A 24,243-nucleotide genomic window follows, 5' to 3' on the forward strand; every position below is an offset into this window, starting at 1 on the left:
TAAATCAAGTTTGTTACACTAACAGTCTTACTAGTTGTTAACATCAAAACTGGTTTCAGTTCCAGAAAATGACAATATACAGAATATAAGAAATCTGTAAACAACAAAAAAATCGTCTAAATTTTTGTTTCAGTGCCCCTAATGTCCAAAGTTCTCCATCTGATTCAAACAAATCTCTACCATCTACAATTTTGCCAACAAGAAACTGAAGTGCTTGCTGGGTAATTTTTTACTTTGTAACAGAGGTTTTGATCTCCTGTTATTGCTAAACTCTGAGTGAAATGTTTCAGTCTTTGGGTGCTGGCTGAACGGTGGAGGGGCAACATAATGCTGCGGGATGGCAACAAGGAAAGAAAACAGTGTCTCCGTGCCAGACTTCAGACACAAAGAGGCAAAGATGGAATTGACACGTCAAAGCCAGGAACAACAAAGTACAAGACAGGCAGAATCTTTTTCTTTCCCCTCAGTCTCAACACGCGCCCACACACAAACAGGCAGCGCAGACCCCAGGGAGAGCTGATAGCAGAAATATTGGGACGAGCTTGCTGTGTGTGGATCTCTCATATGTGTGTTTTAGAATCCGAGAGTTTGCGTGTTGATGTGATAGGGAGAGGGGACAGGAAGAGAAGAAGAAGACAGGCATGGAGAAAGAACAGTCAAATGCAAGGCAAGTATGAATACGCAGCACACACTAAAAATGAACACGCACACAGCTAAAACCTCCTTGAGGCTCTCATCTCTCTCTGTCACCTCAGCAGTAGCTCTTGTGGGCCCTTCAGTTCCTTTGTGCATACACACACCCACAGTGTATAGCTGTGTATTAGGGGATGTGCCACTCCACTGTATAAAGCTGTTAAGCAGCAGCTGCTCCACGATGTGTTTGGTCCCTGTGGAACTGAAATATTGATCAGTTCTCAAGCAAGGCGTGTAGTCTTCAACCCCATCGTCCCCATGTATAATTGAAGTGTATATCTTTTAGTGTGGAATGCCAGTTGGGAGAAGGAATTAAGCACAGAGGTAGGCTGGAGAGGGGTCCTTGTGCTATGGAAGCTCCTTTGTCCATCAATCATGTGACCTTTTGCACAGGCGGTTTTCATGCTCAGCGAAGCGCCGTGAATTGGAAGAGAAAGGGAACAGAACAGACTCAGATTCGATCTAGGTTGATGATTTACAGCCAGACATTTATCTGAGCACTTAGCAGCTCTGAATAAAGAATGACAAATTCCTCCAGAGCATTTTGGGCAAGAGAGCTTTGACCCAGGACAAAAATATCTATAAACCTCATGAAAAGATCAAAACTAAAAAGACATCTGTTCACCTAGTTATTTTTTCCATCTTGATTGGAAGTTGAGCTTGGAAAAATGACTTGAATGTTTCAATTGATGCCATCTTCTTTCAGCTGCAGAAAATCAAAGTGTATAGTTTGTGCACAAAGTCGGTGTTATGATCATACAGACTACAGGTGCTAAATAAGTTGAATAGCAACTGTCAAAAAAAAGTGGTCTTAGCCAGCACCACAAGGTGTGCCTAATGACATGGACAATAAGTTTGTGAGAAGGAATTTTTGTCAATCTGCGATGCAATAAAAAAATATGCTTGTTTCTAAGCGCGCAAATAAAATTTGGTGACATTTTCACATACTTCCAATAAACAAACTGGTTCCAATTCACGGCTTAAGGTACACAAGAGATCTGGGGTTTAAAGATACGACACTGGCTCACAGAACAGGTGTAATGAACTCACAAATGCTCTAAGTAACACTGCGCAATAATACAAATGTGTTAGAACATTTAAACAAAAAACAGAAAAATAGAAATGCACATCTTTTTAAAATCCACACTTAATGAATAGGCTAATATCTTTCATCAAATCTCCATTGTTGTAGTGATTACAGAACAACGCTGAGCTGACGAACCAATGGGGTGTAAAATGTAAGCAAAAGTTAAACCAAAGGTTGTGACTGCAACATTAAAACAACTGCACACACTGCTTCACCCTCATTTATCAATGCAAACCAATGGATTATGTGCCATCATCCTCTGACTGCAAAAAAGAAGCACATAGTAAATTTAAACTGACCAACGTGTGGAGAAAATTCATCATAAAAGTAGCCAAGAGGCCCATGGTAACTCTGGGGGAGCTGCACAGATTCAGAGCTGAGGTAGAAGTACCTGTTTAAGAAGCAGCTATGAGGTATGTCCTCTACAAATCTGTCCTTAGAGTGGTAAGAAATACAGCCACTGAAGTCATGTCTGCAATTTCTCACAACCAACATGAAGAGGAGGGTGATCTGGTAAGATGAGACCAAACCTAAATTATTTAGCCGTCATATAAAACATCACGCTGAACACACCATTCCCATACTGACATGTTGTGGTGGCCACATCATGCTGATGGTTTTCTCCAGCATGGAGAGGGAAGTTGGTCTGGGTTGATGGGATGTTGGATGGTGCAAAACAGTAAAACTGAAAGAAAAGGCTGCAAGTAAAATTGTCACAGGGATATGGGTTCCTTATTCAGCAGGCTAATGAGACAAAACATGCATGTAGTGCTACAATGGAATGGAAAGCATGTTCATGTGTTAAAATGATGTGAAGTTCAGGCTACAAAGCTGTGCAGATACGTCCAAAAAGACTTTGAGCTAAAGGTTTTCATACAAAGCACTGACTTGGTTGGGCTGAATACAAGTAAATGTAATACAAGGAATATTTTATTTTATTAAGACATGTATAATTTTTCCCTCCACTTCATAATTGTGTTCTATGTTTTGTCGGGGTATCATATTATAATTGCTATAAAGTACGTTGAAGTTCAGGGTGAAAAAGTTCAATAGGCATTTCAACTTCTGCCATGCACTGTAAGCACCAACTCCTTGAAGAAATTGCCATGGTTTTTGTTATAGAATTATAAAAAAGTCTAAATCTAACATTAAAAACAAATAATAAATGTACCATAATAAAATATTCAGTTTGTCTCTTCTTCAAAACCCTTACTGCAAATGTTTGTTTCTTGCCTCCAGGTCTGTAGATTTTAAAAATAGATTACTAAACATAACAAAAATCATAAATTCAAAAGATTATCACAGAGCAGAGTCCAACTGCAGATATAGATACCCCCGTAGCTACAGGACAACCTAGAGTTAACCTGGAAGTAACAGTTTTAACCCATAAAACAAAATTGAAGCCAAGGAAGGTTATATATTATCTAATGTCTATTCTTTCCGACTGGATTGGAACAGGGGTCCTACAAAAGAACTTGGTAATCACCTGTTCCCTAAACGCAGCAGCAAGGGGCACAGTTCCTTCCTACACAACAGCTGAATGTTCACGCTTGACAAGCTGTGAAACACATGAGCAAAAAAAAATATGGTAGACTGCAAAACACAGTGTATCGCACACAAAAAAAGAAATGCAGCCGAGTTCAAAGAGATTTTCTTTTTTCCTTCAGCTGAACATGTCTTTGCTTTTAGAGAGGGCGGTGAAAAAAATGGAAAGAATGAAAGCTTCTTTGACTGGAGCTTTGTTACAGCAACAGCAGCTTCATTTTGACAACATATTGCGTGCTTTCAGAGAGTGGAAACTCATGCTTTACAGCACAACTGTGACTGAAGCCCCACTTTAAACTAACTCATTTTTATAAAAAAAACAAAAAAAACAAATCCTTACGAAACAAAATTGGAGAAATTGCAGGACTGATGCCAATACTTTCCCCATCGGTAAGATTCTGTCTTCTGCTTTTCACTTCTTTGAAGTCGTGTAATAAGGCTATCTGATGGCTGACGGTTATGTTGATGCATAAGTGAGTGAAGCTAAGTGTTTTTAATCACCATCTGTATCTAAGACATGGCACTCCATCTTGCTGGAGGTTTTTTGTTGTTTATAAAAGGCATAACCCTAGGCTTTTCTTTCAATATTCTAACAGAAAACTTTAATATAAACCTTTAGATGTACTAGTCCTAACTTGAAGCATTTGGAGACCTAGATAAACAGAGGTTTGTGTTGGTCATGAACGGAGCTTGGCCTTTTCCTCCCAAGCCCAGCTGTCGGTCTGATAATGTTGCACATGTGAGAAGAAACCACTGGTTCCCTGTAAAGGCTAGGGAGCTCAAATGGAGTGATCACAGAAAGAGACAATGCTAAAAAGATGCACATTTCTCCCTTTCCTCCTCTTGTTTCTCTTCTCTGTGTACGGACAACACAACATTGCCCTCTGCTGACAAATCTGCAGAGAAGACCAATCTGAAGTGCAATATTTTAACCGTCATTCAAAGGATCTGAGACAAGATTTAATAAAATCTGTAGCAAATTTTATAAAATTTGCAGCAGCCCCTAAAAAAACGAGCATTCCGAAGACTTTTCAAATTACTTTGCTTTATTACAGTATTAAAAGTCCTGAAAGAGTACAGACAATGAAGGTTAAAAATTAACCTCCCCTTTTTTTGTTTTTTTTTTTGTTTGTTTTTTTGGGGGTGGGGGGTTAAACAAAGGTTTGATCTTTTACAGTCAGTGGATATGATTTCTGCATCTGGTCCATAAAAAAACACTTCAAGGAGACTCAACAAGCCCATGCAGCTTACTTAAAAAATAAACTGCATTTCACTAAAAGAAAAAAAATATATATATATATTTACCATTAAAGGAGCTGATACATAAAGTAACAGAAGCAACGACATCGTAATGATGTCATGAATTCTGGTTAGGGACAAAAAACAGGTACAAAAAAATGAAACCGAATTAAAATGGAGCTCCCTCTCTCTCTTTCTGCCTTTAATCACTGCACATCTTTGCTTTTCAGTGGATATTAAAATCAATCCATCATGGCCTGAGTGGGGAGGGAGGTGCAATTTTCAACGTGCTAATGCAGCTTAGGAGTGAATCCCCACCCCACTGACATTATTTGGATATGAAACAGCAATTTGCCACTCATAAACACGAGCATGAGCGTGAGAGCAACGGGCCAAATCTAATAAAAAGAAAAAAAAAGCTGCTGCAGCTCTCGCAGCGTGGCAGAGAAAGGGCCAGACCTACTTTATCATCCTTATAGGATATGATGTGGTTTATATTATTATCCTGGATGGATAATGGGATTTAGATGCTGATTGGGATACCAAGTGGATTTTTATAGCGGCTATGACTATTGTGTTGGATCAAAGTAAGGCCGTGCACAGCGAAAATGCTGGATCAAAAGAACATCAAGCAGATGGTGGGTTGGGGGGGAGAAATGGAGAAAACTGATGGTTGCAAAATGGAAATCAGAATGTGCCATAGCTGTGACTCATTTATGCCACTGCTAAAAGATTTTTGCAACACTCTCTTTTTCACTAAAAGATGCGTATTTTACACACAAACACGCTGCAAGGTGAGGAGGCAAATTTGTATCGCCCTCAGTAGGTTTCAAATTCGAGAGCTACGGGGAGGCTCTTCGTTGCTCCGATCCATTTATAAAGCAGTGGGTGACTGGCCTCCAGCCTGGATTCACAGAGACATTCAGATGTTTGAGGGAGAACACAGGCACCCAGCTGCTCCCCAGATATCGGCTCAAATATAACAACATGGAGCCTTCGGATAAATTTTCAACTACACTACGTGGAGCTATGTTTTATTGTTAATATTTGTTGGCTTTTAAAAAAAAATCCTCTGGCAGGCAATGTCAAACTTTATTCGACTTCAAGATGTCAAAATCCTGCCATCAGTTAGACTGCGATTCTGCATCTGACTGGCTTTTTACAGTCACAGAAAAAAAGAATATGTAATCAAAAGAGCTAAACATCTACTTTGTAGCATGTCACCAAAAAAACAAGCAGTTGACATTTTTTTTAAAATTGTATTGCGTAAAAAAACAAGGGGGATTTTCTTTTTCTCTTCTTCCTCCTTTTATGGCACAGATGCAATGTGTGCAGATGGCTTTTCTCAGGCATTTTAGACAACCTGCCACTGTTCTACTATCGATCCATTCCACACTACATCTATGTTCTTTAGGTTACATGAAACAGTACAGACCAGGGCTCTTCAAACTGTGGTTCCTGAGGAAAAAAATAAATAAATAAATAAATAAATCAGAAAAAGTAACTTAGCCTATGCCAGGGACAAAATTTTAAGATTTCTGTTACCTAAAGCTACAGTGAGTAAGGAGACCAAGGGCCTGATCTTAAAAGGATACAAAGATACTAAATTACTCGTACAAAAGAAAATATTAAATTTCCAGGTGCAATTTGTAGGCGTGTTGTGCATGCAATGGGTTGCATGCACAAAAGCTGAAAGCAATGGTGGTGCTGGAGGCATAGCAATGATTAAAAAAATAATTATAATACATGTCCTTTAAGTATTTCAAAGTCATAAAACATAGTCATAAAAACAAAAACTATTGTTTACCAGACTTTGACTGGGCCATTCTAAGACATGCATATGTTTTGATCTAAGCTATTCCACAGTAGCCTTGCTGTAAGTTAAGGACCTCTGTCCAGTTAGAAGATGGACCTCCACTCTAACATGAAGTCTACCAGGTTTTCCTCCAGTCTGACCCCACATTTAGCTTCATCCATCTTCTTAATCTCCCCACAACATGATGCTGCTACCACCATGTTTTACCAAGGGATGGCCTGTTAAGGGCAATATGCAGTGTTAGTTTTCTACTACACACAGCACATTGCATGCAAGTAAAAAAACTAGTATGAACTTAAGTTCATACTAGTTCATAATGTTCATGTTATATCCAGTCTGACTGATATAAAATGAAATGTAATGATGAACTTGAGGTAGTATCCACATGAGCCAGCTTTGAACAAATTTGAGCACAATCAATCTTACTGAATACAGTACATAAATACAGTGATGAAAGTATTTCATCATTAGTAATAAAAATCACTCAAAATGGTAGTGTTATTTATTTATTTTATTTTTCTTTTACAAGCTGTTAATTTTTTCCCCTAAAACTCTTAAATGTACCACCATTTTTAACAGTTTGTTGTTTATAAAGAATAACCTGATAAAAGGGGTTGCTGTGGTGGCGGAGGGGTTAAGCACAACCCACATATGGAGGCCTTAGTCCCCGACACGGCCGCCGCAGATTCAATTCGCGGCCTGGTGACCTTTACCGCATGTCTTCCCCTTTCTTGTCAATTCACTATCAAATAAAGTACACTAAAGCCAACAAACCCTTTAAAACATTACTTGATAAAAGGATTATAAAGCAAACAGTATAGTCTACAAAGACATTGGCGTTTTGACACCATAAAATATTCAACACAATCCAAGTTCCTTATCTAACAGCTTATAAAGACTATAGAAAGGGTTGGGGGAGGAGGGGTTTGTTTGAAATTTACAATAGTATCAATTTGTTAATGCTCATCGCAGGACAAAACAACAACATTGTTGACCATCAGGTTTTTGGTCAGTGGAGAATTAAAATAAATTAAAGAGTGCCATAAAGAATCCTGACATGTAGACGAGGTTTAATTTCTCTGTAGTAGACTTAGTACTAGTTTTTGTATCTCGCATATTTGATTCTTACAACATCCTATTTAGCACTTTCAATAAGTTATGAGGAATTTCATCATCAAAGCACATCTTTCAGAGAGGACATGAGATAGCGTGACATAAAAATGGTTTCTCTGTTTCCTTTGTCTAATGATGATTACACAGTACAAAGGACCAAAGGAATGATGGCGGAGAAATTACAGAGAATGAACAGAGGGAAACCATAGAGGTGGCTCAAAGATTAAAGCTGGGTGTTTTTGAAGATGGGAAGTTTAAAACACCAGCACGGCACAGACAAGTAGTGAGTGTTGGCCATGTGCTGCACCATGGCTGACCTGAAGATGTGGCTATGGTTCTATTTAAAACTGAAAGACGCAGAAAAACTCATTTCCATGCTGAGTGTTTGTCATTATAATGAAGAAAGCATTCTCTCCTCTGAGCAGCATAATCAGCACATCACTAACTAGAAGCTCAAAGTAATGATTTGATTAATCAATTCAACTAATCATCAGTGTACCAGAGCAGAAGTTGTGCTTCAGGCTCATAATAAGAAATTACTCCAGACCGATTTAAAAGTAGCTGTCTACAAGGCTGTTTTTTTAAGCTGCAACTAAATCTACAAACTAAGCTTAAACAATGGCTGCAGAGCTCAGCAGTAGAAATGTCCTGAAAACAACAAAGGATGTCCAGTATTGTACAAGCAGCAGCAGTAAAGCAAAGTGATACTTTAGGGCCTACTGTACTATGTGGGTCTATTCAAATGTCCAACTTACAACATTTTGAGGTAGGATGTCAGTCTGCCTGCTGAGTGCAGCTCTGAACAGGAAAGGGGACATTATTTGCTGTTTACTCTTGGCCAGGACTTTCTTGGAAAATAAGTTTTTAATCCAATAAAGGAAACCTCAGCCCCCATATTTCTATGGGTCGGTTGCAATTATGTTTTACTATTCAGATTTTGGATATTAGCACACAAACACTTGACTGTCACTGGGTAGACCATGGAAAGATTCAGTCCATCACAAAGAAGCAATGAACATATAATTAAGGACCAATTTATAAACATTGATTGACTCAATATATATTTGTCTGAATAACCCCAAACACCAGCAGAGAACTCTAATAGCACAGCCAAGATATAAACTAGAAGAAAAAATTTCCTACAAGGAAGGAAGGAGTTCCTTTATGCAATAAAGTCTCTAAAACTAAACTTTCCAACATTCTCCAGAACCCAGAGAAGCCTAGCAGGAATGTTTGGCACAATTTATATCAGTTATGCTGCAACAATCTGTGCCGTTCTGTCTTTTTTATTTTTAAAATGAACTCAGCCGGACATGCCACTTTAAAAGTATCAATACACCGTTTCAACAGAAACAAAGGAAACCCAAATAAAGGAAAGGTAAAAAAAAAAAAAAGTTAAATGCAGTTTTCAGTGATAATATCTGGGTTTTGTTTCCTTCTGAAAGTTTTAAATATGGAAGTTGTGCAATACAACTTGGATCAATTTTTGGTAATCACCAACGTGATTGCCAAATTGTTGTGATTAGTTTTGTTTATGCTCATATCAGTCTCGAGAGCACAGCAGAATACAATCCAATCATAAATCTTCATATAAAAAGAGTTCAGTTTCAAATCTTTTGAGTAGTAATTAAATAATGGCAGTGCTCAATTAACACAATTAAGGGTTGAATAGGGATTGATTTCAACAAATAATCATTGACTGAATGCATATGAAGACAACATGAGAAGAATTCATTACAGATCCTCAGAGCCCTGCAGCCCATAAATGCTTGGCACTTTGCAGCTGCAGTTATTTCAGTGAAATGTGTTAAGACAAAAAGTTACCTCGTTGAAGGAAATCTTGTTGTTTTTCATCTTTTGGGATGAGCTCTTCCATGTTTTTCCAAAAAAGTGCTGGAGTTTTCTGTCAAACAGAGTCACTCGCAGCTGGTAGGTCACATCTTCCCCAGCTGACAGATCCTGTGGGTCAACAAAAGAAGATGGACAACTAAAAGCTCTTCTCGATGCCTAAAATAATTAAGCGAATTATAAATAAATCATATGAACATGCAATTAGAAGGTAGGAAGCTCTAACCAATCTGAGCTTAAAATATTTTGCAAAGGAATACGGGCAAAACATTCAGTCTCTAGGCAAGCAAATCAGTAAAAGAAAATCCACAGCCAAACTCAAAAGTATACTTTTAAAATCACCAACTTGGGGGACTGAATACATGCAAAAAACAGTTTAAAGATTATTATTTTAAAAAATGTTAAAAACCACGCATTATTTTTCTTTGACTTCACATTCATGTACCGTTTCAGACCGGTGCACAAATCACACGAAAACACACGGGCGTGTGGTTGTAACGTGTCACAATGTGAAAAAGTTCAAGTGGCATGAAAACCTCTGTAAGTCACAATTTAACACGATTGTGTTTTACAATCGTGTTAAATTGTGGGTCATATTACAGGTCTTTGTGATTATTTTTCTATATAATATTAATAAAAGTGGACTGAAATACACAAAATAAATTGCTGGACCTAACTTGTTTGCTTAAAGCAGTGTTCTCAAACTGCAGTCCTCGAGAGTCAGAGTTTCACAACTTTAGTCCTACACTCTTGAATTAAATGGCTAAACTACCTTGGCAGCATGCAGTCAATCTCTACAGAGCTCTGCTAATGAGCTAATATTGGAGCCAGGTGTGCTGAAGCAGAGAAACATCTAAGTTGCAGGACACCGGCCTTTGAGGACTAGTTTGAGATTACTGGTTTAAACCCAAGAACATTTATGCCATATACAGACACAGACAACTAATGTTTTGAATTACCTGCGGGAGTTGCGCTACAATAAGCCGGCTGAAGCTGAGCTGAAAGCTGTGGTTAGCGGTGAGGTGGTTCTCCACAGCCAGGCGGACTGTTTGGCTGGACGGGGGAACCAACCGGTTCTTGTGAAACACTTCTTCCCAGCTGTCAGCCATGCTGTTTCACTCTTCTGCCTTCACCAAATCATTATCAATAAAAATATTTTTTTAAAAACCATAAAATAAAACAAAAAAAAAAATCTTTAAATTACCTGCGGTTCTACTTTGGAATAGAATTTCTCTTATTCAGATTTTCAAACATGCGGCCGCCATGTTGGAAATCCAGCTGTACTATATTTTTTTAGAGGGGTGCGGAACAGTATAAGCATTTTAAAAAGTAGCTTTGCTTGATAAGAAAAACAATCTTATACTAATACAAATTAGCTGAAATGCTACAATATAACACAATGTGTTTCAAAGAAAGAATTATCACGAAAAAATAAATTTTGCAATTGGGGTGTTTAGCCGGTCTTAACCTGTTCTTTGGTAGAGCCCACCGTGCTGCGTCAGTTGCCATGGTAATAATGTGATCTGATATTTAACGGAATATTACAAGTGAATGCTGAGTAAGTAAATATAACACATACATTCCCATCTGCAGTCCCTTGACAGCTTACAAAAATAAAATAAAACATAAAATATAACACTACAAGTTGCTTTCTAATCAAAACACAAAACCTCGTAGAGACTTACTGGCGCACACAACCGTACAGTTAATGATTATATCAGTATTTCACCGTTCTCCAACATTTGGAGAAAAATTGACAAAATAGTGTTGCCTATATTATTTGTTTTTTTATTGGACAACAAAGATAATGAACTGGAGTACCCTAGTTCCCATTTATAATATAATATAATATAATATAATATAATATAATATAATATCAATGATGTATTAGAATTAAGTTCTTTTAAGGCAATTTCTTGAATATTGTTTGGATCGATGTTGTGTTAACAAGAGCCTACAATAAATTCTTGAATTTTAATGCAGACCATAGCCCTAGCATTTTTATATTTGTTTATTGAGAATGAGAATAATATTAAATTTGGTCTGATAATTTTAGCACAAAAAAGTTAAAAGGTGCAAAATGCTGAAATTTTACATTTAAGATTTAAATGAAGGTGCAAGTTTAGTTATGTTACAACTGATTGTTGTGTTTACAGAGCTACAGTTCAATTCAGTTCAGTTTGTTTATGTATCTCCAATTCACAAAACATTCTCAAGCCACTTTAAAGTAATTTCAATACAATCATATAGAGCAAAAAGAAAACACAAAAACAAAAAGCAAATTGTAAGTTTATTTGATTTGATGATTTAGTCTATTTATTTTAAAGGTGACCGTGATTAAAAGTAATAAAACAATTCGCTAATTAAAAAAAATCCAAAATTAGCTGTTTTAGTGATGATTTCTGACTTTGTCTTAAAATCACCACTAGGGAGCAGCACAACATCACTGCCACTGCGTTACTGAGCGTCAAGAGGAAGAAAAACAAAGGAAGCGGTTTGTATAAATTGTGAAATGTTCGGATTCTTCAAGAAAAACAAACCTGTTAAAATTCGAGGTTATAGTGGGGACAGAAAATACGGCATTGCTTCTAAAGATGTAAAGGAGCTGATTAAAAAGGGCTGTAAGCTGTTACAGGTAAGCCGTATGTTTTTTGTAGTTTAATAACTTTCGTCGCTGCCTTTTTCTGAACCTACGAGAATGAAGAGGGAAATGATAACCATGGACAGCTAAATAGTTTTCTTTAGTTATTAATTGAAAATAAGGCATTTTAATAATCCACGAACAAGTTGAACATTGAGTGAAGCGATGGATGGGGAAAAAAAGATGTTTTCCAGAGCTGTGATACGTCAGTTATACAGATAAAGCTTATATCTTTAAACTAATAGTTGATTTTAATTAACTCAGATTCAGAATATAACTTAATTGGCCGGAAAATTCTGACCTATTAATTTCGGCATATTGAATATTTACTGGCGAACATACGTTAATATTTTTGAAATAATCGTTGTTGGGACAATTATTTTTTTATTACACATAGGTAGAGCAAACACATTTATTTATAAGCACATCTACTTATATATGAATTAAATGAGTGAATTACATTTTCTTCTCCTGAATAAATTTCACGTTTAGGATTGTGCTACTAGAATGAAAAGATGAATTTACTTTCAGTTTCTTTTTGTTTGTGTGTTTGCCTGGGATGCCATCAGATGAGTCCACATCTGGACATGTTTTTGTATTGCTGTCTGTAATATAATCTTTTTGCTAATTTACATTAAAATATCACAATTCTGGGGAACCTTTGTGCTCTACCCCTAATGAACATTTTAGTGTGAGATTTTGTTGCTGCATAAAAACAAGTTTCTTGAGATTATTTGGCTTTTTACACATTTACCAGCAAATTTGACTTTTTCCAATTAAGCTGCCTGCATAAGTTTCCCATAGACAAAGTCTTAAGTCTATGTCTGTGTCTGTGTGTGTGCAAAATTTAAAGTCTGGAATGAAGCAGCTGATCTGACCTAATTATGTGTTTGTGTACTTGTTGAGCTTACAATAATGGGATGTTATCATGTTCTTCACCATCCCAGCTGCCACTTTCTGGTGCTCATGTGTGTTTATATGAAGATGGAACCATAGTGACAGAAGAGTTCTTTCCCACCCTGCCTGATAACTGCGAACTAGTTCTTCTGTCAAGGGGTCAGACATGGAGTGGAGGTACATGAAATAAAAATATACTTGTCCTCCATATCATCTAAAACACAATTTTTTTGTGTGTTATTGTTTTAAGCATGTCACTGTTTCTTGTAGTTGTTTGTGACATTGGTCGGTTGCTGAACACCGATCGCCACGCTGACGGTCTCATTGAAGCAGCGAAGGGTCTTCTCGCTGACGAGAAATCTTTCAAGAGGCGTAAAGTCCTTACTGACCTGCTGCAGAACCTGGAGGACAGATCGGATCTGGAGAGCAGAGAGGAGGATGAAGACTGGTTTACTGGTACATACCATGGAGCAATAAATTAAGATGGTTGATTCTCCCACTTTTTGTACCATTTTACTAAGACCAATAAATCAGTTACTTACATAGGTTGCAGCCATAGTTTACAGTGTATATGTTGCCCAAAATATGAATAATAAGGCAGATTTTTTTCTACACTTACTAGTGGACGGTTGAGTCCACTTTCTAAACAATTGTTTGTTTTTTCTTTTTAAATTGTAATGATGATGAATGACTCTTGTCTTTGGTGTTGGTATCCAGCAACATCAGTGCAGCACTCTACAAAACATGCAAGGATCTGTAAATGCTGTACATGCCAAAAACCAACTTTTAATCTGATCAGCATACTTGACTGAACACGTTTATGTGCTTTAAGAATTAAAGAGCAAAAATAATCTGTTCAATTTAAACAATATGTTTTTTTTTAGATAAAGGACATGACATTTTGTTGTTTGTAAAAAGGCCAAATCTTGATGCTTTTTGACTGTTAAAACATGTCCACATGTACCTTCTCAATGAAAGATTATCTCCAAAGTTGTATTAAACTTAACCCTTGGAATTGTTTTGGTTCTATTCCAGGTGTCGATGTGCGATTCAAAACAAAGTCTGCCTACATGAAGTACAACTGTGAAAGCAGAATACGAGGCTACATGAAGGAGGTGAACCCGAGGCCCGCTGAGACCCAGCATGTTTCCCTGAGCAAATTAAACATTTCAATTTCCTGTGTCGATTTTTCAGGTGGACAATGCAACCAACAGCATACAGAAAGCTAAAGTGAAGGAGGAGTTTTTAAAAGCATCAAAGTGCCTGGTTGAGATGCTGAAAAATGACAAGTACAACGGTAAATACTTCGATAGGACTGAAAAGGAGTCTGGGCGCCTCTGCACTAAGGAAGGATGGTTTACCTGTCAGGTACGGCAGAAGTTGAGCTTTGTTGCAACGGGATGGCCTCTGCTCCAATTATCAGACATTTGTGATTCCGTTTATTAGGAACAGAAATATATTGTGAGAAGCACAGCAGACGTACAGTGACAGTTTTTTTTACCATTTTTGAAAGACGTGGAGCTGCTTTGCACAATCCTCACTCTTCCTCTCTGTGGTCTCCTCAGGGATCGTTTGAGCAGAAATTGTGCCAGTTGCTCCATTCAATCAACCCGTATGGCAGCAGAGAGAGCAGGATCGTCTTCAGCACTTGGAACCTTGATCACAGGTCGGATACTTCCTGTTCCTGGCGTATTAAAAATAGCAGGAAATCAAACGTTTTTTTTTTTTTTTTTTCCCCCCTCCCCTTTTCTGCAGGATTGAAAAGAAGAGGACTATCATACCCGCTCTGCTGGAGGCTCTGCAGACTCATAAGACCGCAGACATAAACTTGAACTACTTCTACCAAATGCTGTTCACCAGGGAAAACCTGAAGCTAGTGCACATCGTCTGCCACAAAAAGGGAGCGCACGACCTGACGTGTGACACCAATAAGATGTTCAGGACTAGTAAAAATGCAAGGAAAGCAAAAGAAGATACCAAAGGGAAGAAAAAGCATTGTACCTAAAAATGTTTTTACGCTAATGTTTTTTTTTTAAATTAGTTTTTATTTGCTGTAAAATTGATAACTTGTCATTCATTGAACAAAATGAAACAAAACAGTTTTGTAAATCATGAAAAGCTTTTTATTGTATTATGTAGCACAATAATGTAAAATAAATGGATGGATTAAGAATGTTGCCCAAATAATGAGACATTCAATCAGTCTTGAGTTGCACACACTGAGGACAAATGTTATTTATTTTTACATAAATAAGGCAGTAATAATATATAATATTTCTGTTAAGTGGTCAGATCAATCAGCTATATACAAAACCTGTGGATATAGTTCTAGTGCAATTGCAGATAACCTGTTAAGGTTATATTTCTCAATCAAGTTTGTTCAAATATAGTTAAAATGCAGATTCTTAGGCAGAAAAATCAACTTTGTCATTAATAACTTTAGCATCTATAAACGGTAGGAATACAAAGAATAATTAGCTGCATGTGTGTGTGTGTGTGTATATATATATATATACGTTTATCTACATACAGACATTATGTTACAAAGCTGCCAAAAACCTTTAAGGATGGATTTTAGACACTTGGTGAAAAATGGCTGGAACATGACATTCATCTCTGACCTTGTAATGAACAGATCTGCTCTTTGGGCGTTCTCCAGCTTTCTTTCCTCGTAACATTTAGGTAGCCTGACATAGGCTTGCATATTTGTCAATCTGCTGTAATTTGTATGAAATTTTCATCAGTGTATAAACTTAATTAGTTATACAAGCACCATTAAAATGTTACGTTTAATTCAGCAATGTTTGACATCTCAGAGTGAATGTTAAAGTGGTTGGATCCTGATAAGATACAGCTGGATAATGCAACATTACAGCAACCCTGAAATGACAGTACAGTATACGGCATGTATACAAACTGCCTGCAGAAAGTTAAAAGGATTGCGTTGAAACTATTCAACTTTTAAGTGAATAGTTTGTTGTAGTTATTCAAATGATAGGAAACCAATATCAGATTTGTGTTCAGCACTTCCACAATCCAGACATTAAAGTACACTGCCTGGAGCAGAGATATTGTCATTTAGAGCACCTGGACGTTGATATTTTTGCATCAGCTAATCAATACTCAAAAAGAGCAGTAAGAGACGGAGCAGATTTTCAACTTGACTGGCTCTGGCCAGTCAAATTGAATCTTTTTTTTGTTTTGTTTTGTTTTACCTCATCAATAAGTGCAACAAAAAACCAGGCTGTGTGTTGCAATAACACTGTTCAGCATGGAAGTTGTTAAGAAAGAAGACTCAACACTTTCAATTTTAAGATGCTTATGGAAGGACAAAAAAATGGATCTCTCTTGGAGAGAAAACTTAATTGGCTACAATCAGCATTAACTTGAGCTTAGTGCTTTACAAAAATTGGAAATTAGCAGCACAATTCTGACTGGTGCATTTCTAGTCAATCTGTTGTCCTCCTCATATTTTGTTCTTTTTTTTAAAATATCTCCTGAAGTGCCGCTGAGCGCTCTGAAAAAGGTAGGCTACAACCGAGCGTGGATTTATGAGAGTATATGCGACCCTATATACAGTTTCAAAACAAAGCACTTGTGTTTGCTTACATATTATAATTTTTTTTACTGATTGTTGGCATGTGAGTAAACGGCACGAAAGCATCCGGCACCAAACCGGATGCTTTCAGCGAAGAACATTTCCGCGTTTACAATCGCACTTTAGCACCGCTAGAAACACTGCCAATGAAGTATTCCTTTGGCAGCCAGTACCACTAACCATCCTTCATTATCCTCACATCAGTGATGGCGCTGAGACTTCGACAGATGAAGAGGACCGACTGAATGCAGCATCTGAGCAGGTAGTTTGTTGTCGCTTCTTCCAAAGTGCTGGGATGTTGTTCTGTTTTAACCGGCTCTTCTCTAAGTGCCGGGTCCGTCGTCTCGTCGGAGGGCGCCGTGGCTCACCTCTTCGCCATCGCTGTCTTCCTGGGCGTAGTAATGCCGAAACCTCTCCTTCCTTCGAGCGCTGGGAGAAGTAGCAGGTGATCTCCGAGGAAAGTCCTGCAGGAACAAAGATTCGTACAAGACTTTTGACTTGGCACAGCTGCCTGCGAGAAATCTGTCGTTTGACCCTCCCTTCAATGTTTTCACCTTTTATAGACATTTTAAAAGTATTAAAAAAGGTTATTTACTCTGAAGTTACCTTGTCATGAATTCAATCACGTACCAAATAGAGAACATAAAAAATAACCACAGAATCCACCAGATGCGAAAATCCATCCAATAAAGATATAAAATATCTGTCAACCAATAATGAGGAAAACATTTTGAGGTAATTATTATTTGTGGGGTTGTCGATGTGCAGATGTGCTGCTTAGAGCTAAGGCAAGCTAATTTGGTTTTAATTTATATCAGCCAAGTGCTTAGCTAGCCTAAACAGGAGAAAAAATTGTAATAAACAAACTGTTTAAAAATATTAAATACAAAAAAGCACATAAGAAAGCAATTTCAAAGGATTATTCTATTTATATGGCGTTCAAATCTTAAACAAAGGCGGCTTTCCTTTTTTAATATGCAACACATCTGGCCTCCAACAAATTAAAACTGACCGAATAAACAAAATGTCCTAAATAATGGCAATTTGATACTTGCTTGGAAAAATCTAGGCATATTTAAGGACTCAATTTTCTTTATAGTTATTGAATGATTATTAAATTTTGAACTTTGTAAGGCCCTACAGAAATTGTGTAACCACAAAAACAAACTGATATGACTTGGTGAAGGTTCAACCTGACCTTTTCTGACACCTTTGGGCTTTTTGACTTGTAATAATAGCAGCTTACACAACTTGCAGACCTCAAAGCCTCACCTGTACAATATCCAAGTTCCCAAAGAACTGCTCCACAGGAAGGATTTGATTACTGTCGTCATCTGGGAATAAGACTCTGCTACTGTTTTCGGGTTCCACACATTCAGGAGCCTGCTCCTCCAAGACGCTGTTAGCTTTGCAGCTGCTGACCTCCTGCTCTGACCTCAGCTCGTTCTCTTTGCCCTCCTGACCTTCGAGCTCGGGTGAACCCAGGCACCTCCTCCTGTCAGCAGCCTCGTGGCATTCGCAGCTGATACGAGACAGTTTATCTGTGGATTTGGATGTCCTCAGCGCTGAACTGCCCTCTGGTGACAAATGCATCTTCTGGCTTTTACGGTTTTTCTTCTCCGAAGCTGAAACCTGTGGCAGAATGCGTACATGCAGAGAGGTCAAGTGGTTAACCGTTGCCACTTAACAGTCTGTACAAAATATACTTAAAACAAAAACAAGAAAAAAAAAAAAACAAAAAACAATCAGATAAAAAGCTGTGGTCTCAAAACCAACCTTTCTAGAGGCTCTGACCTCAGAGCTGCTCTTCCTCTTTCTAGACGTCATGTTATCAAGTTGACTAGGCATCTGGAAAAAGAAATGCATATACAAAACCAAAACACAGGCTGCTTATTCCTCAGTAACCACATATCATTATAGCAACTACTTAGTTAAATGATTTGGCTTCAGTCAGTCAGCTGATGCAGCTGCTGTCACCCTAGCAGGTCCCAGGGAGCTCCAGCTATTTAGCTAAATGTTTTCACAAAGCCTCGCTGGCAACTCAGATTACCTTCAGATTATTGGAGGTCTGACTCGGCCTGTAAATTGATCTTAAGCAATATGTTTCTCTAATTTTCAAAGGCTCACCGTAAACCATATAAAACCGCTTGTTCGGCATAACGAACTGACCACTTTATGGATTTTACAGGCTGGGTTAAAGTCAGGACAAAAATGAGTTGTGCTGTTGACGTCTCGGGTTAGGATTAAGCACTGCTTTTGAAATTAGATTAGAAGGTGATGAATAGTGGTTTATGTATATCTGCACAATTAGTTACATGTCACCTCGGCCAGCAAGCAAAAAATTAACACGGAGAACGAGACTTGAATCCAGGCCTTAAGATTTCTCTTCGAGTGCGTTTAGATTTTTGAGATAAAAAAAAAAACTGAATGTGAGACTACTGAGCAGCACTACAGCAGCTACCACTAAGCTTCAAAAGCTCCAATTGTTCAAAACGTCACTTATTTTTTAGATGTATACCTGGGAGACAAAATCTCTGAAGCGTCATGTACGACCAGCAAACCTCTCAATAGAAACAAAACAAAGTAAAACTTCACTGACGAGTCTTTTAAGATGCTTCGTTAAGTGAAGAGCAACGCACACTTCAGTTTCATAACTCTTGGTGAGGCTGAAGGTTTTGGCTTAAACGCTTTCAATCTGCCGGTAAATTTATAGCAGAAGTTCCCAACTTTTTTAATCTTCTAGCTCACAAAAAAGTAGAACATTGTGATCCCAAATATATTCCACAGATATGTATCATCCCATAGAGAAGATATTCCTTCTCATTTTTACAAAAAGTTTTGTTTTTCCTCATTTTAAAACCAAAAAAAAAAAAAAAACAGAAATAAACAGACTCATCTTTAGAAAGGACAACTCATTTCCTTGTAGATAATTATCAAAAATTAGAAGTCATCATTTTTTCCAAAGGTCATGTAACATTTGCAGCTGTAAATGAGGTTCATTTAGCGGGGTTATGGACAAAATAGCTCTTTGGATTATAAAGAATGCAGACTCTTGGTCTAAACATAGAAAAGTATATATGTAAAGTATAAAGTATTTATGTTCTTTCTTAAACTAAAAAAAAAAAAAGTCCAAAATGTTTACTCAAGAAAACTATTATACTAGCTTAATGTGAAACAACATTAGTTTCTTCATAGTGTCCCATTTCACTGATATTTTCACCACCATCTTACTTAATTAACAAGAGACAGGAGTAGAGCTAGGGGTAACTGTAACTGTAACTGATTTAACTGTAGAATATTTTCTGTACAATATGTATCATAAAGAAACTACTGCAATTCATCCTGAGCCCCAACGACACCCACCCAGCCCTTTTTGACGAGAAATTTCAAAGAAAGTCTCAAATTACAAAACAATCACAGCTCCAGTCCTCCAGCAAATACCGAACATTTTCTCCATCTCGACACCTTTGTCCAGAAACATTGCTAACTTAGCCTTCGCCAAGATTACCCGGTGTTACAACAAGGGGAATAACGGCTTATGACCCCAAAGTGTCGGTGTGTGTTAAAAACTACACGTCGAAAAACAGTTTTATGCTTTTACACCCCAAGGTTGAAAGCTAAAATACTTTAATTACATAACACGACGTTACTGGTTTACTCGATTAGCTACACTCTCTCTTACCTTGTGCATCGCTCGCCGCCGGTGCTATTTCGGTTCCAAATATCTAGCTCTTTGTTAGCTTTGTGACTAAAATGACAGCTATAAGCAACTATTAGGCAGTGAAAATTTTACGAGCAGTGCCGCCGTCGTTGTATTCTGCTTGTCTGTCTGAGTCTGAACCGCCGCCTTCTCCGTGTATTTCCTGCTGTCAGGTTCAAGCTGAGGCCATCGCGTCCCTGTACTGGCACTGCAGAGTACTCCCTGGGCTGCGTTCAAAATATCTTCACTCGTTCACTAGGTAGTGCACTACGAAGGGTTAGCGACTTTCTTCTTTACGGAGTCGGGTAGCTGCAAGAAGTATCAAGAAAATTTGAACTTAATCTTCATTCAGATCCTTTATTCAGCCTAAAGTAATAAGTGTGTTCCTAGTTACATCACATCCTAATAAGAGGAAGAGCTACAGTTAAAATGTTGGAACGCAGCCTACATGTCTGCGGACGTAGCGGACGAAAGTAATGTAAATATGGGTTTGAACGTTATTGATCAAATAATTTACTGTGAGGGGTCAGTCTCTTTCTACACAAAAATATTACATTGGGTTGTAAATACTGAACGGACATTTATCCCTGTTAGGGAGGGTTTTTTCCTCAACAGTATAACCTAAACACGCATTTTAACTGCGCATTAACTGATTCCAAAGTCTTCCTGTTAAAAAAAGAGAAAAAATCATAACCTACAACGTTTTGGTTTTAAACTTTGAGTCAAAGAGATTGTATCATCTTATTTAAAAGTAATCTCGACGATCCTCGCTTTAAACTAAACATCTGCAAGTTGCAACTGACTACATAACTATGCCTAACTATTTATGTTATTATAATGTGTTGCAATGAAATCTTAATGTGGAGGTAATTTTTTTTTTAATCTTTGGTCTAAATGTGTGAGAAAATTCACTGTGTGGTTTGCATAGGAAGTTGAGGTAAAAAAAAAAATGTCACACCTCATGATCAATGTAGTTCACACATTTATCCATAAGAGGGGGCAAGAGGATAATCATTTTACAACTTGTTTCTGTTTGGTTGCAGACGATTCTGCCACAGTTATTGCATGTAGGTACTTTATGTAAGATTACGGTTCATAAAAGGTAATATTTGGTTGGTTCACTTGGAATTATCAAATTCACGTAGGAGACAAAATTAGTTTTAGAAAAAAAGATGATGACGTGTATTTCACTGAAGGGAAGATATATGTTCAAGAAACCATTTCCCGAAACGAGGCAATCATAAAAACACAATTAAAAATCCCAACTTAGTTTACAGCATCTATTTTCAAATAGTCATTTAAAAGCACCAGACAATACAACATTTTAAACACTAGAAATATAAAGCACCAATCACCGCGCCACAAAATCTCACAAATACTTCTCTCAATAACAAACCTAAAAAAAAAGACAAATGGTGCATTGAAAGCACATTTTAAAAAAACAGACGACACATAGTTTAATTTTACAGTTTAAAAACTACAGCAAAACAAAGAAAAACTATTTGCAAGAAAGAAGGAAAATAACCCTTATAATGAATGGTAAGTGGCATGCGCTTGTATAGCGCTTTATCAATTAGTCCAGGGGACCGCAAAACGCTTCATACTATTTACAAGCTAAAAATACTATTAACCTGTTGATCTCGTGTCTTTTACTTTTTTCCAGTAAAATACTTAAACAATTCTAAAAAAATCAGTTTCGTTTAGTCCCTTAAAGAAATGTACACCCTTTACTATTCACAGAACCTGAAAGGAATGGATTCTTATCCCTCTGTGCAGTCAGGAGGTCATCCGATTAGTCGCGGATTAATTGCATTGCGCGACAATGACTCCAGGCGTTCAGCTGGAGGAGAGAAAAAAATGTCAGCCCTGTAGCAGATCAAAGAGATCTATAGATCAATAATCTCAACTTGATCACACAGACTGCTGCGAGGTGATCCAGTCTGTATTTATGCAGAATCTCAACTTCCGGAACCCGAACTGATCAGAATGCATAAATATATTCTTTAAAGCACATCATCACTTCACTGATGATCAGAAGTGTAAGCTACAGTATATTTAGGATGCTGTGCATGTCTTTTACAATTTGATTTAACAGTTTCTCGTTACTGATCATTAGAAAATAAATCCTCTATACGCACAAATATGATGCATCAGGCACCTGATGACGATTAAGAGCTCTGCCCTGCTTCAGGGCAGATCCCCGAGGGGTGGGGGATATTTGGGTGAGACGGTCCTGCAACAGGTCTCCAGTCTGCGAGGAGACTTAAAGCGACACGAGAGCGACTGCGAGCCATGCGTCTCTTTTTCCCCCCCCCAGCCACAATAAACAGTGATGTGTGACAATCGTCCACGTGAGCTGAAGTGGCTCACAGAGGGACGACTTCACTCTGCCGCAAGTGCGCGTGAGGATGGAAGGCGGTGGATGCTTCCACGAGGACGCACGGCTGTGAAACAGTATGAAGACCAAACCCGCAGCATCTGAGGGTCCCGTGGCGCCACGGTGACAGATATGGATCACTTCTTTCGGAGAAAGCGGGCAGGTTTGGTGAAGTCCTTGTTGAGTCTCTCCTTGGTTTTCGCGTCTGCTCTGATGATTCTCAAGCTGAAACTGTCGGAAAAAGACGCAGAGGGCTTGAAAGGCGCACAGAAAGCGGACTGGTGCGGTTCGGACTGTTTTCCTTCAATACAGGCACCGGTACAGTCCAAATTCTGGAGACTAAATGCCGCGGCGCAAAGCAAGAGAGTGGACTCGCAGCGGGTGTCCAACGGGACCCCGACCAGCTGGGAAGTACAAGTTCTGAACTGCAGCGAGGACGAATTGGTGAAGAGTCAGGGTTGGTTCCGGCGTCTGGACCCGAGGTTTCACCAGTTTGTTCTGCACAGACACTGTAGGTACTTCCCCATGCTCATCAACCACCCGGAGAAATGCGCGGACGGACAGGTGCACCTCATCATGGTGATCAAGTCCGTTATCGAGCAGCACGACCGGCGGGAAGCTGTGCGTAAAACCTGGGGCAAGGAGCGCACAATTAACGGAAAGAAGATCAAAACTTTATTTCTACTCGGAACCCCGACAACGGGTAAAGACACAAAGAACCTCCAGAAACTGATCGAGTACGAGGATCGGATCTACAAAGACATCCTGCAGTGGGACTTTATGGACACCTTCTTCAACCTGACCTTAAAGGAGGTGAATTTCCTCAAATGGTTCAACATCTACTGTCCCAGGGTGCAGTTCATATTCAAAGGAGACGACGACGTCTTTGTGAACACGCACAACCTGCTGGAGTTCATCGGCTTCAAAGTGGAGGAGCGCAAAGACTCCGACTTGTTTGTGGGGGACACAATCTCCAAGGCGATCCCCATCCGGAACCGCCAGAGCAAATACTACATACCCAAAGAGCTCTACGACCAGCCGTACCCGCCCTACGTAGGGGGTGGCGGATTCGTGATGTCCTCCCAGCTGGCCAGGAGGCTCTTCACGGCGTCGGAGGACGTGGAGCTGTATCCCATCGACGACGTGTTTTTAGGGATGTGTCTGAAGAGGCTGAACGTGTCTCCGGAGTTGCACTCAGGCTTCAGGACCTTCGGCATCACCAGACAAAAGGTGAGCTCCATGAACAGGGAGCCGTGCTTTTACAAGAGCCTCATCGTGGTGCACAAACTGAGCGCGCAGGAGCTGCTCAGGATGTGGAGCGCAGTGCACAACAAGGATCTGGTTTGCGCGCAACGGAGCTTTATATGAAGGACCCCCCCAGCATGAAATAAACTTGATCAATACATTCATTAAATCGTCCGGAGGTTTTCGTTATTATTCCGACTGTATTCGATCTTCAGCGGATTCGGTGGAGAGAAACGCAGTCGGTGTTCTCTGCGTGTCAGATAAAACTGTCTGCAACCTGGCTGAACACCGTGGACCCTAAGTGGACCTCTTTTGGTTGATTTGTAACTTGTAAAACCACTATAGCTCCAACTAATAAGACGTGAACATTTTCAAATTCAGTTTGTGCCATTTACAATCCTGAAGTCCTAATGTGAGAGACAACACTTTATCATGGACTTTGGG

At 38.6% G+C, this 24,243-nt stretch overlaps 4 protein-coding genes across 4 annotated transcripts in view; 2 read left to right on the forward strand and 2 right to left on the reverse strand.

Moving 5' to 3' along the window:
• Positions 1–10,624, reverse strand: part of LOC106937529 (nephrocystin-4-like) — a 66,001-nt gene extending 55,377 nt beyond the window's left edge. The window contains exons 1-3 of the mRNA XM_015019074.1: positions 10,546–10,624; positions 10,301–10,464; positions 9,318–9,452 (exon numbers count right to left, since the gene is read on the reverse strand). Coding sequence (XP_014874560.1) covers positions 9,318–9,452; positions 10,301–10,450 — 285 coding nt within the window. The 5' untranslated portion in view covers positions 10,451–10,464; positions 10,546–10,624. The remainder of the gene's footprint in view (positions 1–9,317; positions 9,453–10,300; positions 10,465–10,545) is intronic.
• Positions 10,625–11,791: 1,167 nt separating this feature from the next.
• dffb (DNA fragmentation factor, beta polypeptide (caspase-activated DNase)) lies at positions 11,792–16,233 on the forward strand. The gene is made up of 7 exons (XM_015019077.1): positions 11,792–11,976; positions 12,930–13,056; positions 13,150–13,335; positions 13,915–13,994; positions 14,074–14,247; positions 14,445–14,545; positions 14,635–16,233. Exons 1-7 carry the CDS (start codon positions 11,854–11,856, stop codon positions 14,882–14,884), a joined length of 1,041 nt encoding a protein of 346 aa, XP_014874563.1. The 5' UTR covers positions 11,792–11,853; the 3' UTR covers positions 14,885–16,233.
• On the reverse strand, positions 16,037–20,353 carry LOC106937532 (UPF0688 protein C1orf174 homolog). Its single transcript, XM_015019078.1, has 4 exons — positions 20,160–20,353; positions 18,254–18,325; positions 17,750–18,109; positions 16,037–16,941 (listed from the first exon to the last, which is right to left on the reverse strand). Exons 1-4 carry the CDS (start codon positions 20,166–20,168, stop codon positions 16,801–16,803), a joined length of 582 nt encoding a protein of 193 aa, XP_014874564.1. The 5' UTR covers positions 20,169–20,353; the 3' UTR covers positions 16,037–16,800.
• A 145-nt stretch (positions 20,354–20,498) lies between these two features.
• On the forward strand, positions 20,499–23,964 carry b3gnt7l (UDP-GlcNAc:betaGal beta-1,3-N-acetylglucosaminyltransferase 7, like). The gene has a single exon (XM_015019076.1). It carries the CDS (start codon positions 22,687–22,689, stop codon positions 23,920–23,922), a length of 1,236 nt encoding a protein of 411 aa, XP_014874562.1. The 5' UTR covers positions 20,499–22,686; the 3' UTR covers positions 23,923–23,964.
• Positions 23,965–24,243: the final 279 nt, after the last annotated feature.

The sequence above is a fragment of the Poecilia latipinna genome, unplaced genomic scaffold (assembly GCF_001443285.1).
Source record: "Poecilia latipinna isolate Pla-1442-1.1 unplaced genomic scaffold, P_latipinna-1.0 Scaffold2370, whole genome shotgun sequence".
NCBI classification, from domain to species: domain Eukaryota; kingdom Metazoa; phylum Chordata; class Actinopteri; order Cyprinodontiformes; family Poeciliidae; genus Poecilia; species Poecilia latipinna.

What these genes read in the sequence shown, in the direction of transcription:
- LOC106937532 (XM_015019078.1), bottom strand. An exon ending in AGGTCAGAGCCTCTAGAAAG is followed by an intron (nt 18,110 to 18,253) that starts GTTGGTTTTGAG and finishes ATTCTGCCACAG; the next exon opens with GTTTCAGCTTCGGAGAAGAA. An exon ending in GGAACTTGGATATTGTACAG is followed by an intron (nt 16,942 to 17,749) that starts GTGAGGCTTTGA and finishes TTGTTCCTGCAG; the next exon opens with GACTTTCCTCGGAGATCACC.
- dffb (XM_015019077.1), top strand. Translation starts at nt 11,854, where the DNA reads ATGTTCGGATTCTTCAAGAAAAACAAACCTGTTAAAATTCGAGGTTAT. An exon ending in AGGGCTGTAAGCTGTTACAG is followed by an intron (nt 11,977 to 12,929) that starts GTAAGCCGTATG and finishes TCACCATCCCAG; the next exon opens with CTGCCACTTTCTGGTGCTCA. An exon ending in AAGGATGGTTTACCTGTCAG is followed by an intron (nt 14,248 to 14,444) that starts GTACGGCAGAAG and finishes TGGTCTCCTCAG; the next exon opens with GGATCGTTTGAGCAGAAATT.
- b3gnt7l (XM_015019076.1), top strand. Translation starts at nt 22,687, where the DNA reads ATGGATCACTTCTTTCGGAGAAAGCGGGCAGGTTTGGTGAAGTCCTTG.